Consider the following 17053-nt stretch of genomic DNA (forward strand, 5'->3'; position numbering starts at 1 on the left):
GGATCAAATCCATGCCCCCTGCAGTAGAAGCACAGAATCTTAACCACCGGACAACTAGGGAAGTCCTGACAATTGTCTTTTTATGGCAGGAGAGTCAAACAATAAGCATAGCAGGCATGAGAGTTCACGTAGTAGAGAAGTGAAGACAGACTCTGTAGCCGGGCTTCACGTTACAGCTTGCTGACTTACTGCCTTTGTGACCTCAGGCGAGCTCCTGAGCCTCGCTCTGCCTCCATTCCCTTGTTGAGTGATGATACCTCATAAGACTGAAAGAATTAAATGAGTTAATACATGTAAAGAGTTTGGAGTAGTACCTGAAATGTGGTAAGTACTACATAAATATTTATTGTTGTTAGCAGTTGCTCAGCTGTAGGAGCTGTGAAGATCAAAAGGAGCGAGCCTAGATAAGTTGGACATTAAAATGCTTTTTAAAAAACATTTTTTCTCTTTTAAAAAAGTCATTGTACAAACATTGAAAAGAAATTGCAAAAAGTAGTAAATACAAAGGAGAAAATACTTTCTGTAACATTCCTCTTTTGGGTATTTATACCACTAAACCAACAGAGTGACCGTAGTTTTCAGGCTCTGAGTGAAATAGCACTCTTGTTTTTTTGACTGGTTCTGAGCATGTATGGTCTCAGATGCGTCTTTAATGGTCTTTGTAGCTTTCTAAAAGGTCAGCTGGTTCTGGGTGATGGATCGCATGGGAAGGCTTGTGTACCTGCTCCTATCGGCACTTTTCTGTTGCCTTACATCTGTAGGTATAAAAATGAGTGCCTTGGCTGGAAGCTATGTTGTATGGATACATGGCAGTGAGTAAGACATTAAGTCCAAATGCACATTTATTTAAGTACTCAGTTTAATAAGGAAAATCATTGCTCCATTCATGAAAGAAGGGGTCCAATAGCCTACTGTGAGGGTAGTGGGCTGATCCCGGAGGTGCCTCATCAGGGCTGGAGTTGATTGCCTCTTCTAATAGATTGGGCACTTCAGCTGGAGCCAGTGGGCAATGTCTGGATTGTTGATTAATGCATTGACTCCATCCCTGTCACCATGGCCACTCTGTTCATGAGCAATTGACCAAATCCTAGAGTGGCTGGGCAGAGAAGCTGGCTAACATCCACAGAGCAGGTATCTTCTCCACCTGAGCATTGACAGAGCCTCCTCTGCTGTGGAATCGTTTCGGTGAAGATTCTCATTAGACCTAAGTATTATCATACTCTGGGCTAGTTTTGGAAGTTTTCCCACATACCTTTTTTGCACATCTCCTTGTTAGCCGTCCTCTAGTTTGCTCCAAGGCCCTAATCACCCAGCTAAACCAATATTTGCTCACTAATAACGAGTTAGTATATATATACCCTCAACTCAGGCCCTCTCTACTTTTAGAATAAAAGTAAAACTATAAAACCACCTAAGTAACTTTTCCTGTGGTCACGGTAACGTCGTTCTTAAAAATCACAGCATGATGTCTTGTTCTACTGATCCCACAATGAAATTAGGTTAGTAATAACTTAGAAATTTTGTATCCTTCTTTCTAGATGAATTCTTTCCTGTGTTTTTTCTTGTTTGCTGTATTAATTGGTCGAAAGGAGCTTTTTGTTGCATTTGGTTTTAATGACAGCCAGCCCACTCTGATTGGACTATTGATCATCTTCCAGTTTATTTTTTCACCTTATAATGAGGTAATGTATAATCTTTAAAATTATCACACATATGCTCTTGTCTATTGCAAATCTAGAACCTTGAGAGTAGTGAAAAAAGAAACAAACAAAACTATAGTTTTACCAAGCAAGTTTAGTCCCTTGATTTATTGGCCAGTATAAGAATGTAGCAGAAAAACCCAGACCCAAATAAAAGGTGCTTCTATATTGTTAGGGGAAAAAAAGTGGAGAATTAGACTTTAGTGGTGAAAACCTCGATGTAGCATGTACCTCAGAGACTTGGTAGATGGAAATTAACTATTGGAACACTATGTCCTAGACCACATTTTGTCAAGTACTGGCAAAAATCTGTATATGAGGGGACAAAACAACTGATAATTGAGTGTGTGTATGACTGGATAAGACAGATTGTATGACAGTGTTCCTCTGGTTGCATTTCCTGACCACCTGCTTCATAATAGACTTAGCATCTGACTCCAGATCCTCTGAAGAAAAGTTGGATGTTTTATGGTAAGCAAAGTTTGAGAACCACTGCTCCATGACTGCTCAGTAGGGGAATGCCATATATGTGATAAGACATGGATTAATGAGACTGTATATGAATAAATCCAGTGATGGCAGCATACTAATTGATTAAGCTTCCAGAGTAAGCCAAGAGATCAGGGATCTTGAGATATCTCCATTCAGAAGAATTCTTTCTTTGGGACAAGTTGTAGAGTTAAGGTTTTAACTTTCTCCTTAAAAGGTGGGGGTAGGGTGAGGTATAAGGCACCAGGAAAGAAAAACAGGGAGGAAGAGATCATGTTTGTATAGCATTGTGCACAGAATGTGCATTTATTTTCCAGAGAAGTAAGATTTATTATCATTAAACTCTAAATGTTTTAATTTTTTAACTTTCGTTGAGAATACTTATAAAGTGCTGTATGCTGATTGTTACTTCTTAAAGAGGTTATAGAACCGCTTGTAATGATACTGTGGAGAAGGAAATGGCAACCCATTCCAGTATTCTTGCTTGGAGAATCCCATGAACAGAGGAACCTGACAGGCTACAGTCCATGGGACATAACTTAGCGACTAAACTACCACCATAATGATATTGTCATTTCTGTCTTCAGTCACAATTCAGGAATGCCTTAAAGACACTGAGCTATGTGTATGAAATGTCCCAGAATCTTCTGCTCTTTATGCAGTCATGCTGTTTATATAACTAATTTTCTTATAATCTCTTCGCTGACTGTCAAGCTGATAATCCTTGCTAATGTCAGTGTACCTTTCTGATATGGTCATTATTTGTTTCTAATTTTCTTCTTCAACCAACTATAGACTGGGAAATCAGATAATCAAACTCATTAGGTAAAAGTTACTGGATTCTGACTGAGTGTATAAGTGTCCTCTGGTAAGTAAGGCACCAGTAATGTTAATCTGCTTTGGGCATCTAATTTGGCCTCTCAGTTTTTGGTTTTATCTCCTTTATTTTGAGTAGTTGAGTTCACATCAAAAAATAGCTAAGTAAATGTGGGATATTAGAGTGATTTGAAATATAATTAATTTAGAGATATTAGCAACTGTTTTAAAAACCTCAATGAGCCCAGGGTATTCATTTCAAAAAGACTAAGTATTTAAACAGAAAAACATACGTTTATGTCCACATTTAAGAGGTCATAAGAAGAAAGTGATATTTTCTTGGGAAATGGGAAACATGCCTTATCAAAAGGATTTGAAAACCTACAGTGGAGCAGGTGGGCGCGGGCTAGTGTCTGCTCAGGGTTTATTTGTGTCACAGTGAGGTTCAAGGGACAGCTGCCCTGGGACCCTTGAAATCAGGAGACACGTAGACAGACAGATTAGTTAATGATTATAACCCAAAAAGTACATTCAAGATCTGGAAAGAAATTTCAGGTAGGAGCCAGGTATTAGCTTTGAACATGTCTAAGAAGATATCAGGAGCTCCCAGACTTTATGCTGAAGCTCTGGATCTGCTGATGGCAATATGAGGTACAGTTGAGAGACTTTAAACTTTCTTTTTGCTTTATTGCCTGATGTATCTTAAGGTAAGAAATAGACATCATGTCATCCAACTTATAATATTAATACTTCAGTATGCAAATAAATAATTTTTCCCTCAGAAATTTCTATTTTCAAATGAAACTTGTCCCCTTCCTAGTAGTCACCCTCAGAGACTGAATATTTATTCTAATGAAGCTACCATAGCTCAGAACACTCTAGAAAATTCTATTTTGAGGCCATCATTAGAGGCTATAGTGTGTGTGTATACATGTATATATATCTATACATGTATACTTGGAATATTCTCAGTGAAGACTGTTGTTAACATCTAAAGATGGATAAGTGAGCAAGAATATTTTTTTTAATGGAAAAAAGAGTCTGAATATAAATCACCACATCTTACCTCTGAGAAAGATGGTGTCATGGGCTTTGGAGTCATCGAGAATGTCAGCACTATCACCTTCTGTTGTGTGACCACAAATAAGTTGTCTCACTGCTGAGACACCCCTTCTTCATCTGTAAACAGGAGTAAGAGTAATCACCTTGTAGGATGCTGGAGAATGTAAAATGCCGACTCAGTGCTTGGCCCATGGCAGGTTCTCAGAAGTCAGTATCTCTTCATTAAGATTGACATGTCTTTGGATATATGTCTGTTTCTGGTCTATCTGCTTAAAGAGGGAAAGGCTCAATTTCTAATAATTCCCCCACCCTAGGGTCTCCAGAACACAAGTGAGGTTTCTTTTGGCTTGCTGTTTCTCTTGTCCTGAGCTGAACTTCCTCTGCAGTATTGGCTCATGAAAGCTTTAGTAACAACAAAGAGGGGAAGTGGTTAAAATGCTTTTATTTCCTTTTTCAGGTTCTTTCTTTTTGCCTAACAGTCCTCAGCCGCAGATTTGAGTTTCAAGCTGATGCATTTGCCAAGAAACTTGGGAAGGCCAAAGACTTATATTCTGCTTTAATCAAACTAAACAAAGACAACTTGGGATTCCCTGTTTCTGACTGGTTGTTTTCCATGTGGCATTATTCTCATCCTCCACTACTAGAGAGACTTCAAGCTCTGAAAAATTCAAAACGAGACTGAGTTGCCCAGGGTCTGCAACTGAAGACATTTCTGATTATTTTCTGTCCTGGCAGCATGTTCTGGCTCTTGATGTTTTTAACTTTTTTTTTTTTTTTTTTAAGGAAAAATGATTAAGTACAGAAAAGCCAAGCTTTAAATACATTTAATATCTCATTTCAAAAATGATTTTAATAATCCATTTCTTAAAGAAAACACTGGATGAAATTTTGAGGCTTAATGTTTTTAAAGGCATAGTTTTATCTTTAAAATCTAGTTTACCATCAACTTGTAAAATTATTTGAGAAAATACAGAACTTGTTTTATTTACATGTTTATATGGAACCTGCATATAAGGTATTTGGGGGCATATGTTTAAAAGGGAACACCACCTCTGAATTCTCTCTGTAAGGCAGAAACAGTGGTCCCGAATCACTGTGCTCATACCTAAGTTGAAACTTATTTCTACTTTTATGCTGTTATGATTTAAGCTGGCCAATCAGTGTTTTAAATAAGGAAGAAAGATAATTCGTAAGGCTGATGTTATACAACTGAAAGTAGTTAGAAATATGCTCTCTACTATTCTACCAAATTTCTCTGTTCCCTCTCTCGTTATACACTGATCAGGAATTTCTGATATTTTAAAATTAGAAATTATGTACAGAGTATTTTAGATCATTGGGTTTTCTTTTTGTTTTTTAGAAAATTTCAGTCTTTATCTTTCTTTCCACCTGGTGGGTATGATCCCATTAGGGATAATATAGTATTATCCCAAACATTCAGCTTTTTTCATTCATACTCTTAAGTATTCAATAAATTGTGCATCCTTTTACTTAGCAGAAATTGCCATATCAAACAGGTTTTGCTGTTAAAAGTGGGAGAATTGTGGAAAGAAGAAATGACATTTTAAGAGACATAAGGGTGAAATACTGATGATTCTCTTATGATGTTACAGGAAAAAATATAATTTTCTATCTCTTTGGACAGAAAAGTTTCTGTTTTTATTTTTCTAATTTTTACCAGTAAGTCATGAGTACTATTTTATTTAATCAAGCCTAATTCCATTTTAGAAAATTATAGTTCTTGATATGCAGGCAATTTTTATTTTCAAGACAAACGTTATGAAAGATTTCCAGTTTCTGAAGCTGCATGTTTGACTCAAATCTCTGTTCACTTTCTGAATGAGACCCAACTTTGTGCCCAGAGTCCCACCCACTGGTGATGTATATACTTTCTGGGCATTTATTCCAAAGTGGGATCAACTGTGTGCACTTGGCCTCTGGCCAGAAAGTCTTTTGCTTAGCTGATATTTGGATGATGTCTCTACATGGAAACAATAAAAATAAGCCTCTAGTTTAGTATCGCATTATTTATTTTCCTAAGGAACAGTCCTATGATTTTATCCAGCATCTTTTACCTATGAATTCATGCTGTGATAACTGCCTTTCCTTCCTTTCTTGCCTTTAAATACAAATTTCAGTTCTACACCAGTGAAACATTAAAAATTGCCAATGCAGATTGATGTACTCTGTCTTTGATTTGACAAAATCTGTCTGTCATTTGTTACCTAGGATGTATGCTTATTACACTAGAGGAGCTGAGTGCTAGTAGTGAAGAGTAGAAGGAACAGCCATAGTGCTGCGTGGTGGCAGGACCATTGCTGTACCTCACTCAGAGCCCTCTTAACTGCCTTCCTCCTGCTCCACTCCAGAGCGTTACCAGTTCTTGCTGACGTCTCCTCGGAAGCGTCATTCAGAACCATCCTTCTCCATTCCCGTAACTTCTCATTGTCTTGGTCTGTTTGGTCTACTCCAGCTGCCTCTTCAGTCTTCCTTTTGTCACATGAGTGTTATGTTCCTCGGTCTTTGTCTCGTCACAACAAAGATTTGGAGCGACGGACATTAAAGCCCTCGGCGCGTCACAGCTCTTAGGTCTTGGACAAACTGTGCTACAGCTCTTAAGCAAATCAGTGTTACAGCTCTATTTTATTTAGAAGATAGCAGGAGAATCCAAGACTTGAAGAGAAGAGAGTGGAGGAGTGTGTGGGGAGGGAGGGAGGGAGAGAGAGAGAGAACGCATGCACGCGGGAGAGAGAGTCCGTGAGAAAACGCTTTGGCTCCTCCTTTTGTATGTTTTTTTCTCCACCTGGGCCTGCCCTATGCAAATTGGGCTTAGCCAGGAGTGCTGTTTGTTCTGCCTGAAGTTTTCACTCTGTTCCTCGGACCTTCCTTTGACCTTCCTTGTCTTAGCCACCGCCATTTTGGACTCCTTTTCCCTATTCTACCTACCTAACATTCCCCCCTCAAGAGATGGGACGCCCAATTCTTTGGGAATAGGGGCGTCAAGGTCTTTCTGGCTACTTCCTGCTGAACTGGGGTGGTGAGGGGTATTGGGCCTCCCCCTCTTGCTAGTCTCAAGCCTCAGAGTCCTTATAGCAGTGTCCAAGGGTGTGTGATATTTTCCGTGGTCAGCTGTAGTTTTATATCTTTGTTGAACTGGCACTGCATGTTGTAGCTGGTTGACAGGTGTATTGAGTGTCCTCTTCTGTTTTCTTCCACGGCTTGACTCGTGAGTAGTGAATCCAGGAGTCATGTCCTGGTACCTTGACTGCTGTGGGGGTAGAAAGTATTACAGGGTAGGGGCCCTTACATATGGGCTGGAGTTGAGCCTTTGGGGACCCATCTTTCCAGACTTTAATTAGGACTTGAGTTCCTGGAGCATATAGTGGTGACTCTTTAGAATCTTTTGGGTTCTGGTTCATACCCCACAAGCGTATATCCTGTTGGAATTGCCCAATGGCTATGGTATAAGACTGGAGGGTCTGAACCTCTGGATCTAGGAAGAAGTCATTGACGTAAACAAAAGGTCTCCCATATAGCATCTCATAAGGACTAAGACCAACCTGTTCCTTAGGGGCAATGCAGGTGCGGAGGAGAGCTATTGGTAAAGCCTCCTTCCATCCCAGGGAGGTCTCCTGGGTTATCTCTTTTATCGCTGATTTTAAGAATTGATTGGCTCTTTCTACTTTTCCTGAAGATTGAGGCCTCCAGGCACAATGGAGATAATAAGTAATGCCCAATTCTTGGACTCCTTGGGAGACCTTAGAAGTAAATGATGTCCCGTTGTCACTTTGTAATGACCTGGGCAGACCAAATCTTGGAATGATTTCATGGAGCAGTTTTTTAACTACCTCCTCAGCCTTCTTGGTCCGGGTGGGAAAGCCTTCAATCCATCCTGTGAATGTATCTATAATAAGTAATAGGTATTTATAACCTTGAGAAACTGGCATCTGGGTGAAGTCCATCTGCCAGTCCTCTCCTGGGTAGGCCCCACGTCATTGGACGGGCTGGGCCAGCTGGGGTCTTCGAGCTCCTTGGAGGTTGTTTAATTGGCAAGTGGGACAAGAGGAGACCACCTGTCTTATTATAGTTGTTTGGAGGCCTGTTCCTCTGAAGGACCTTTCTAGTAATATTTGGAAGGCCTTTTCTCCTAAATGAGTAGTGGCATGTAAGGAGTTAACCAACTTCCATTGGAGGTTTCCAGGCAGAAAAAGGAGTCCCTCCTTTTGGAACCACCCCATATGATCTTCTGGAAAGCCCTCGCTCTTAGCTTTAAGAGTCTCACCTTCAGTATATGAAGGAGTTTCTGGCAAATTAGTCTGTGGAACTAAGGTGGCAATCCCTATTAGGTCATGGTTCTGTAATGCTGCTCTCCTAGCTGCCTGATCAGCTGCTTGGTTCCCTCGTGTCACTTCCCTGCTCCCTTTTTGGTGTCTTTTGCAGTGGGAGACTGAAATCTCAGTGGGCAGATGGACTGCCTCCAAGAGTTGAAGAATCGGATCACCATATTTGATTGGGGACTCTCGGGTGGTCAAGTGGCCCCTTTCTTTCCAAATAGCCGCATGTGCATGTAGCACCAGAAAGGCATACTTGGAGTCAGTGTAAATGGCTATTCTTTTTCCTTTTCCCAGCTCTAAAGCTCGAGTCAGGGCTATGAGCTCAGCTCATTGGGCTGAAGTACCTGGTGGCAGAGGCTTAGCCTCTATGGTCTCAAAATTGGAGACTGCTGCATACCCGGCTCTTCTTTTTCCATCCAAGACAAAGCTGCTTCCATCAGTGTGCCAGATTTCCTCAGGATTGGTCAGAAGATCTGACAATCCCTCTCGGGGTTTTGTCCAGTGGTCCAAGGTTTCTAGACAAGAGTGAAACGGGAGAGAGCCCTTGGGGGTAGGTAGGAGGGTGGCTGGGTTAAGAACCTCACAGGGGGATATAATGAGGCCTGGATTTTCCATCAGCATTACTTGATATCTGAGGATTCTTTGATCAGACATCCATAAATGGCCTCTCCCATTTAGGAGTTGTTTTACTTGGTGGCTGGTAAAAATAGTTAGTTTGCCCCCAAAGGAGATTTTTAAAGCATCTTCTATCATGATTGTAATAGCTACAAGATTTCGAAGGCAGGGGGGCCAACCTTGGGTAGTTGGATCGAGCCTCTTGGATAAGTAAGCTACAGGCTGGGGCTCAGATCCCAACCTTTGAGTTAACACTTCCAAGGCTATTCCCTCTCTTTCATGGACATAAAGTTGGAATGCTTTTTCTGGGTCTGGCAACCTCAAGGCAGCTGCCTGAGTTAAGGCCTGTTTTATTGTAGCCTCTGCCTCCTTTTGAGGAGTTCCCCACATCAGTGGGATTGAATCATCTCATCCCTTTAAGCTTTCATATAAGGGCTGGGCAATTAGACCATAGTTGGATATCCAGATTCTACAATAACCAGTTAGCCCCAGTAAAGCTCACAATTGTTTTCAAGTCGTGGGGGAGGGCAACTGGAGGATTCCTTGTACCCGATCAGAGGACAGCCTCCTGGACCCGTGTGTAATCTGAACTCCCAGATAAGTGACCTTTGTCTCGACCATCTGTGCCTTAGCATGGGAGACTTTATATCCCCTTTCTGCCAAGAAGTTTAGAACCTGAATTGCATGTTGTTGGGCACTTTTCTCATCTGGAGAGCAGATTAGTAGGTCATCTACGTATTGTAATATTTTCCCATTAGGTCCCAGGTCTAGATCTAGGAGATCCTGGCTAAGGGCCTGTCCAAACAGGTGGGGGCTATCTCTGAACCCCTGAGGTAATACTGTCCAAGTCATCTGTTGGTGTTTTTCTCCTGGAGCTTCCCACTCAAAGGCAAAAAGGTATTGGGATTCTTTAGCCAGTGGTATGCAAAAAAATGCATCTTTTGAGATCCAAGACTGTAAACCACTTGGCACTGGGTGGGATGTCTCCCAAGATTACATAGGGATTGGGTACTGTGGGATGGAGGAGGGCTACAGCTTCATTTATGATCTGGAGACCTTGAACCATTCACCAGGTTCCGTCTTTTTTCTTTACTGAGAGGATTGGGGTGTTACATGGCGAACTGGTGGGGACCAATAGCCCACAAGCAAGGAATTTATTTATTAAAGGCTGTAGTCCCTCCCAAGCCTCTCTTTTGCGAGGATATTGTTTCCAGTTAGGAAACCGAGTAGGATCTGGGAGGACAATGATGACCGGTTCAGCTTGGTGGGCTCGTCCAGGAATCCCCTGGTCCCACACCTGGGGGTTAATTTTGTCTTCCCATAGTTTTTGGTCCCTCTCTATTGAAGGTGTAATGGGTTCTTCAGTAGTAACCAGGAGCTGTAGAGCTCTAGGGGCTGAAAAACTTCCCATCACAAGGGTGGTCCCCAGTTTAGTGAGTATATCTCTTCCCAATAAGGGGGTAGGACACTCAGGGACCACCAGAAACTGGTGGGAAAATATTTGTCCATCCCAGCAACAATGAAGTGCTCAGGTGAATCTTTTAGTAGTTGCTTTTCCTGTAGCACCCAAAATGGTACAGGTTTGGGAAGAGAAGGCTCCGGAGTAGGAGATCAAGAAGAGTAGGTAGCCCCTGTGTCAACCAAGAAATTCTCGGACCTACCTGCCACATCCAGTTGCACCCTTGGCTCCAGCCCCGTGATGGTTATCTGTGACAGGCGGCTGGCTGGAGTGGGCTGCTTCAGTCCTCTTGAACCATCGTGAGGGTAGGCTTGGCGCTTGACCTTGAGGCTCTTGGCACTTGACCTTGAGGGTCCCGAGGGCAGAGTGCCGCCCAATGTCCCAGTTGATGGCATTTGTGGCAAGCCGTTCTAGGAGACTTGTCACGGTTTGGACACTCTTTGGCCCAATGCCCTGCCTGTCTACAGATCAGGCATCTGTCTTGTGCCTTGTCCTTCAAGGACTTGGGGTTTGCCATAGGGCTTCTCTGGAGGGCGGCCAGCATCTGGGCATGCCTTGTCTCTTTCTTTCTCTCCTTCTCCTGGGCCTTGGCCTCCTTCTCCTGTTGTCTGTTATAAAAGGTATTGGTGGCTGTCTGGACCATCTCATCTAAAGAGGCAGCAGAGTCCTGCTGTTGTAGCTGCTGTAACTTAATTCTGATATCTGATGCACATTGGGACAGGAATTTGTCCTTTAAAATCACCCATCCCTCTTAAGAGTCTAAGTCCAGGTTGGTAAACTTCTGGAGTGCCTCTTTTAGCCTTTCCAGAAAGGCAATGGGGTTCTCATTGGGCTCCTGAGTTATTGCTGAGACCGGGCACAGTCCCACAAGTAATAGACTTCTTTATGTTTCCATGGGTGGACTTCCTTAGGAGCTTTCTTTCACCTCCTTAGGGGTGAGTCTTTCTGAAGCTTATCCTACCTAGAACTGTTGAAACCTGAGAGCCAGGCGTCCCCGGGTCAGGGTGCAGATCCCCAGGCAGGCTGAGGCGTGACAGCCTCCTAGAGATCGAATCCCCGGGCAGGTCGAGGCGTGACGACCTCCTGGGACCCCTGGGACTAGAGGATCCCCGAATAGATTGAGGCTTGACAACCTTTCGAAGACCGATCCCTAGGCAGGTCAAGGCGTGATGACCTCCTGGGACCCCCCCCGGACTGGAGTTTGGGCATCCCCAAGATCTCCAGTGTGACCAGTATTGGGTAGGATTAGGGGGTTGGATATTACAGAGTATTTCCCTCCCAAGGCCAGCTATTTTCTGGTTGTCTCTCCAGAAGATTGTAGAGGCAACCTTGTGGGTCTGGATGGGGCTCAGGAAAAGAGCATGAAACAGAAGGGAAGGGGGCAGAGCACAAACTTTGAAAGAATGACATAGCACAAGGGTATAATGTAAGCCAATTAAAATCAATTGGGTCCAAGATGACAAGTCAAATTCAAGTAAACCTTAATCCCCAATCTATAAACCAAGAGACACACCCAGAGGTGGCAGGACAGCTCCAAGATACAAGGTCAGAAGAGGGAGGAGTGGGTGGTTCCCCAATGGCTGGGATGATCCTCTCACTCATTAGCATATGAATTCCATCCCCTCACAAAACCTAGCCAGGCCTAATACCAAGGCCTCAGCCCTTGCCTTCGGCAATGGTTCACACCCTAAAGGGTGGATTCTTTCTGGATCCTAACAAATCTACCTCTTATGCTTTGTCTTTCAGTGAATTTTTGCAATGAGACATCAGAGTCTGAGTTTCATTAGTTTTGGCCGGGCTTGAGTCCCGGGAGAGAGCTGAAGGACAGGAGGAAAAAGCAGTGGGAAAAACATGCCAAGGAATACCCTTCATAGCCCGCCGGAAAATTTGCTAAATATCTGACCGGTGCTCACAGTTTCATTGGTCTGATCTTTGGCACAGAGGACAGAAGAACCCCCACCGGCTTGTGTAACAGCTACTGGGGCTCAGCAGATAGCGCCTTTGGGACATGCTGAGGAGTAGCCTCTCCAGAGTCCCTCAATTGTGCCCCTGCGGCCCGCCTGTTCGAGGGAGGTTCGAGGAAACAAGAAACGAGAGACTGTGAAGGTCCCTCCAGCCATAGGAGCGAGGACCTCTTACCTTAACTGGAAGTCTTCTGGAATCTGAGACTGGGCCACGTGAGCTTTCTGCTGAGTTCGGTTTTCGTTGTCCCGGTTTCCAGCACGATGGGCCTTCCCCTGCGCTGGGTTTCTTCACCTTCCGCTTCTAGCGTGGGAGCGTCGCTGAGTTGGGCTCCTGCTGTGCTTGGCCTCTTCCACGTAGAGGTTGTTTCAGCCAGGTTATATCCGAGTCATGGCACCATAGATGTCACGCGAGTGTATGTTCCTCGGTTCTTTGTCTCATCACAGCAAAGATTTGGAGCGACGGACATTAAAGCCCTCGGCGCGTCACAGCTCTTAGGTCTTGGACAAACCGTGCTACAGCTCTTAAGCAAATCAGTGTTACAGCTCTATTTTATTTAGAAGATAGCAGGAGAATCCAAGACTTGAAGAGAAGAGAGTGGAGGAGTGCGTGGGGAGGGAGGGAGAGAGAGTGAGAGAGATAGAGTGCATGCACGCGGGAGAGAGAGTCCGTGAGAAAACGCTTTGGCTCCTCCTTTTGTATGTTTTTTTCCAACCCCCAGGGCCTGCCCTATGCAAATTGGGCTTAGCCAGGAGTGCTGTTTGTTCTGCCTGAAGTTTTCACTCTGTTCCTTGGACATTCCTTTGACCTTCCTTGTCTTAGCCACCGCCATTTTGGACTCCTTTTCCCTATTCTACCTACCTAACACTTTCATGTGGCAGCAATAACTAGCTTTTTAATACGTGATTGTTTTGACCTGGTCCCCTAGAGTTTATGGTGGAGAAGGCAATAGCATCCCAGTCCAGTACTCTTGCCTGGAAAATCCCATGGATGGAGGAGCCTGGTAGGCTGCAGTCCATGGGGTCGCACAGAGTCGGACATGACTGAGCAACTTCATTTTCACTTTTCACTTTCATGCATTGGAGAAGGAAATGGCAACCCACTCCAGTGTTCCTGCCTGGAGAACCCCAGGGACGGCGGAGCCTGGTGGGCTGCCGTCTATGGGGTCGCACAGAGTCGGACACAACTGAAGTGACTTAGCAGCAGCAGCAGCTACAGTTTATGGGAGGCCTACGGATGGCCAGAGGCTACTACTGGTAGGTTCCTGAGGTATTGGCCATTCAAGGGAGGGAGAAAGGCCAGCCAAGGAGGGAAGGAGGTTGTACTCTGTACCCTAATAGTTGGTGGACAGAATGAAGTAGATCAGTGCCTCAGATAAAATGGCATGGCCTCAGCGGGGTTGATTTCTGAATCTAAGGCAGAGTCCTTGCTGTGTGTATATACTGCCTTTGTCTGACTTGGTCCTCTGCTAAAGTCTGTGAGCTACTAGTAAGTGATAACCTCTGTTTAGGAGAGGAGCTGGGATCAAGTCAGTGATTTTAATACCAATGATGGTCCCAGCTTGCCCTTTAACCTGTATATCCTCATGGTCACCCCTAATCCTTTGTGTGGTAACTCCCCTCCCTGAGGTCTCCTTCTTCCACTCGGTCTTTGTCATCCATCTTTTGGTTCCTTTTGTGCATATGTACTTCATGTAGTTTTGATTGTTTTGAGAGTTCTACCATCATTTGCAGAAAAGTTTTCCCATAGGAGAAAGCTTACCTTGAGGGCCTTAAGTTCTGTCTTAGATGCCATACAAAGAAAAAGTACATTGAACCCCTTTCCAAAAACTCTTGATTCAGGATCATGATGATGTGAGCAAGTAACTTCTGTGACAGGCTATGTACAGTCTGGTGGATGAGCAGGAACAATCCACAGTGGGATGGCATAGCCCTGTTCAGATAATATGGATAGGGAGACCTCTGCTCTTCTCTTATTATCCAGGATGGTTTCCAGGGAGGAGGATTTCCCAAACAATTTGAAGGGATAGGAAGATACCTCCATGTGTCCTAAAACCCTGTGAAGCCAGGACTGTTCCCACCCAGCGAGGAGGATGAAGCCTACACCTTCAGGAGAGAGCTCCCCTCTGGCTGTCTGCCTGATGAATGACAAACAGGGAAGCTCCACTTAGGCTGAGGACGCAGGGCAGGGCTCTAGAATGTAACGCACGACTTACTAGGGAGCCCTTGGGTAAGAAGCTGACTGAGCTTTTATGTCTCTCATCTGTTATTTAGTCAGCACATATGGTGCCCCACACGGTACCAAGCTCTGCTCTAGGTGCTGCAGGATGCGTGAGCAAATAAACCATAGAAAGAGCCCCACCTCATGGAGTTTACATTCTAGGGTGGAGAAACAGACAATCAAAATAGAAATTAGATAGTAATACATGTCTTAGAGAAAAAGGAAGGCCTGAGGTGTTTGTGGGGTAGGAGGGAAGTTGTGGAAGTTGTAATTTTAAACAGGATGGTTGTAAAAAGGTATCACTGAAGGTGATGTTTGAACAAGGCCCTGAAGGAAGGGAGTGAGTGATCCCTACAGGTGTTTGGGGGAAGAGCATTCCAGGAAGAGTGAACATGAACAGCAAGTGTAAAAGCCTTGATCTGGGAGTAAGCCTGGTGTTTTAGAGACACCATGAGGCCAGAGAGGCTGGGATGGGGTGTTCTAAGGAGATACGGCAGGAGATAGTCTGAGGGGCAGACATGCAGCAGACTTAGAGGGCCTTGTAGGCCACTGGAGGGACTCAGGCTTTGGTAGACTGCAGAGGGGAAGCCATTGGAGGGCTCCGGGCCAGGGAGTGGCATGATCTAAGTGTTAACAGGATCGCTGGTTACTAGGGTGAGGAGCAAAGGTACAAGCTGAGGACTAGTTGGGAAGCTCTTGCAATACTTCCAGCAAAAAAGTAAAAATGGATACTAGGGTAGTAGGGAAGTGATGAGAAGTGGTTGGATTCTGGAATTTTGAAGGCTGAGCCAACAGGATTTGCTGATGGATCAGACCGAGGTACAAGAAAGAGTGGAGTAGAGAATGTCTCCAGCATATTTAGCTTAAGTCACAGAGAGGATGGCGTTGCCAGTAACCGAGATGGCGAGCAGGGGGATTTGGAGGGGCAGAGCATCTTAACATTTTTCTCATGTTAAAATTGAGATATCTACAGACATCTAACGGGGGATGTTGAGTGAGCAGTCTGATAAATGAATTAAGGGGAGAGATTCAAGCCAGGGAGTTTAGGAGGAATTTAAAGCCACTAAACTGAATGAGACCACAAGAGGAGTGAGAGAAAAAGATGTGTCCCAGTCATGTGGTCCTCTGACTTTCACATGCTGGGGAGATGAGAGACCCAGCAAAGGAATCTGAGTAGGACACGGTGGTGAGCTAGAAGCCAAAGTTTGTTTTAACTTTTTTAAAACAACTTTTATTCCCATAAAAAGGAGGAAAAATATGGGATGGTAGCTGTAAGGAGACATGGGATTGAGAGAGACTCATTTTTTAACATGACAAATGGGGATAATACCTGGTTTTTTGAGCTATCTTAAGGGTTGAACGAGATCACGTTTGCAGGGCGTTTAACACAACAGATAATAAGAGCTCGATAACTGATTAATAACAATGATAATGATATTAATAATTCATCATAATTGCTATGGTGTAAATAAGCACAAAAACAGAAGTGCCTAACGCAGCTGGCAGTTGGGGTGAGGAGAGGGTTACTAGAGGACACAATTAACTTTTCAAAGAGAAGGAATCAGTTAGACAAGGGCAAGGGGGTACAAAACTATGAGAACATGGGGTACTTGGGGGACTATGAGACGTTAGTGTGAGAAGTGAGGCTGGAGAGGAAGAAGCCACGTGTAAAGGTCTGTGTGCCATAATAAAGCAAATGGATATTATCCTGAATAATACAATCAGGCATTTAGCAGATATGTATTAAATCCCTGCTAAATGCCATACATTGTTGTAGGCTCTGAGGGTACAGCAGGGAATAGGACAAGATCCCCTGCTTCATGGAGCTTATATTCTTGTTGAAGAGACAAAGAACAGCACTCAAAGAATGAATGAATAAATATTTGCTAAACAAATGAGTGAAAAGGTGGTCAACAGGTTGGAGATGAATTTGCAAGACAAGGTGAAGGCAGATAGAGTTACAGATGATGCACGTTTCACAGTCCTGGGTACTAGGTGGATGGTAGAACTAGATACTAAGATAAGGGACCCTGAGGAGCAGGTTAGGGGCAGGGGGCAACCAGTTTTGGATGAGTTGAGTTTGAGATGCTTAGTAGAAAGGTATTCAAAGGGGCAGAGGACACATTTCTCCTCATCCACTATAATTGGTTGTAACCTCATGAACAGCATGAGAGTGGCGGCTCCAAAATCACTGCAGATGGTGACTGTAGCCATGAAATTAAAAGACGCTTACTCCTTGGAAGGAAAGTTATGACAACCTAGACAACATATTAAAAAGTAGAGACATTACTTTGCCAACAAAAGTCCGTCTAGTCAAGGCTATGGTTTTTCCTGTAGTCGTGTATGGATGTGAGAGTTGGACTATAAAGAAAGCTGAGTGTTGAAGAATTGATGCT

The 17053-nt window shown here is 43.8% G+C and overlaps 2 protein-coding genes across 8 annotated transcripts in view; one reads left to right on the forward strand and one right to left on the reverse strand.

The window, feature by feature from the left end:
• ZMPSTE24 (zinc metallopeptidase STE24) overlaps positions 1-6241 on the forward strand; it is a 43955-nt gene extending 37714 nt beyond the window's left edge. For all 3 annotated transcript variants that reach the window (XR_015156527.1, XM_086381070.1, XM_086381065.1), the window contains 2 exons: positions 1539-1682; positions 4525-6241. Coding sequence is in view for 2 of the 3 variants with exons in the window: in XM_086381070.1 (XP_086237196.1) it covers positions 1539-1682; positions 4525-4749 (369 nt within the window). In the remaining variant the exon portion in view is untranslated. The remainder of the gene's footprint in view (positions 1-1538; positions 1683-4524) is intronic.
• On the reverse strand, positions 130-12753 carry LOC147375081 (uncharacterized). 5 transcript variants are annotated; one of them, XR_015156538.1, is made up of 4 exons: positions 10678-11003; positions 8746-8916; positions 4072-4184; positions 130-266 (listed from the first exon to the last, which is right to left on the reverse strand). XR_015156538.1 is itself a non-coding variant. In XM_086381071.1 (3 exons), the coding sequence occupies exons 1-3, from the start codon at positions 10868-10870 to the stop codon at positions 4159-4161; spliced, it is 390 nt and encodes a 129-aa protein (XP_086237197.1). In that variant the 5' UTR covers positions 10871-11003; the 3' UTR covers positions 4017-4158. The 5 variants fall into 5 exon arrangements, 1 of the variants encoding a protein (XP_086237197.1); XR_015156545.1 differs by lacking the exons at positions 8746-8916; positions 10678-11003 and adding an exon at positions 12615-12752; XM_086381071.1 differs by lacking the exon at positions 130-266 and having other exon boundaries at positions 4017-4184.
• Positions 12754-17053: the final 4300 nt, after the last annotated feature.

The sequence above is a fragment of the Bos grunniens genome, chromosome 3, assembly GCF_055505025.1.
Source record: "Bos grunniens cultivar Pamir isolate PY7600 chromosome 3, Bosgru_T2T1.0, whole genome shotgun sequence".
Lineage (NCBI taxonomy): Eukaryota > Metazoa > Chordata > Mammalia > Artiodactyla > Bovidae > Bos > Bos grunniens.

What these genes read in the sequence shown, in the direction of transcription:
- LOC147375081 (XM_086381071.1), bottom strand. Translation starts at nt 10,870, where the DNA reads ATGCCATCAACTGGGACATTGGGCGGCACTCTGCCCTCGGGACCCTCA. An exon ending in GGTGCAACTGGATGTGGCAG is followed by an intron (nt 8,917 to 10,677) that starts GTAGGTCCGAGA and finishes ACTCTTGTCTAG; the next exon opens with AAACCTTGGACCACTGGACA. An exon ending in GGCTAAGCCTCTGCCACCAG is followed by an intron (nt 4,185 to 8,745) that starts GTACTTCAGCCC and finishes TCCTGTTTACAG; the next exon opens with ATGAAGAAGGGGTGTCTCAG.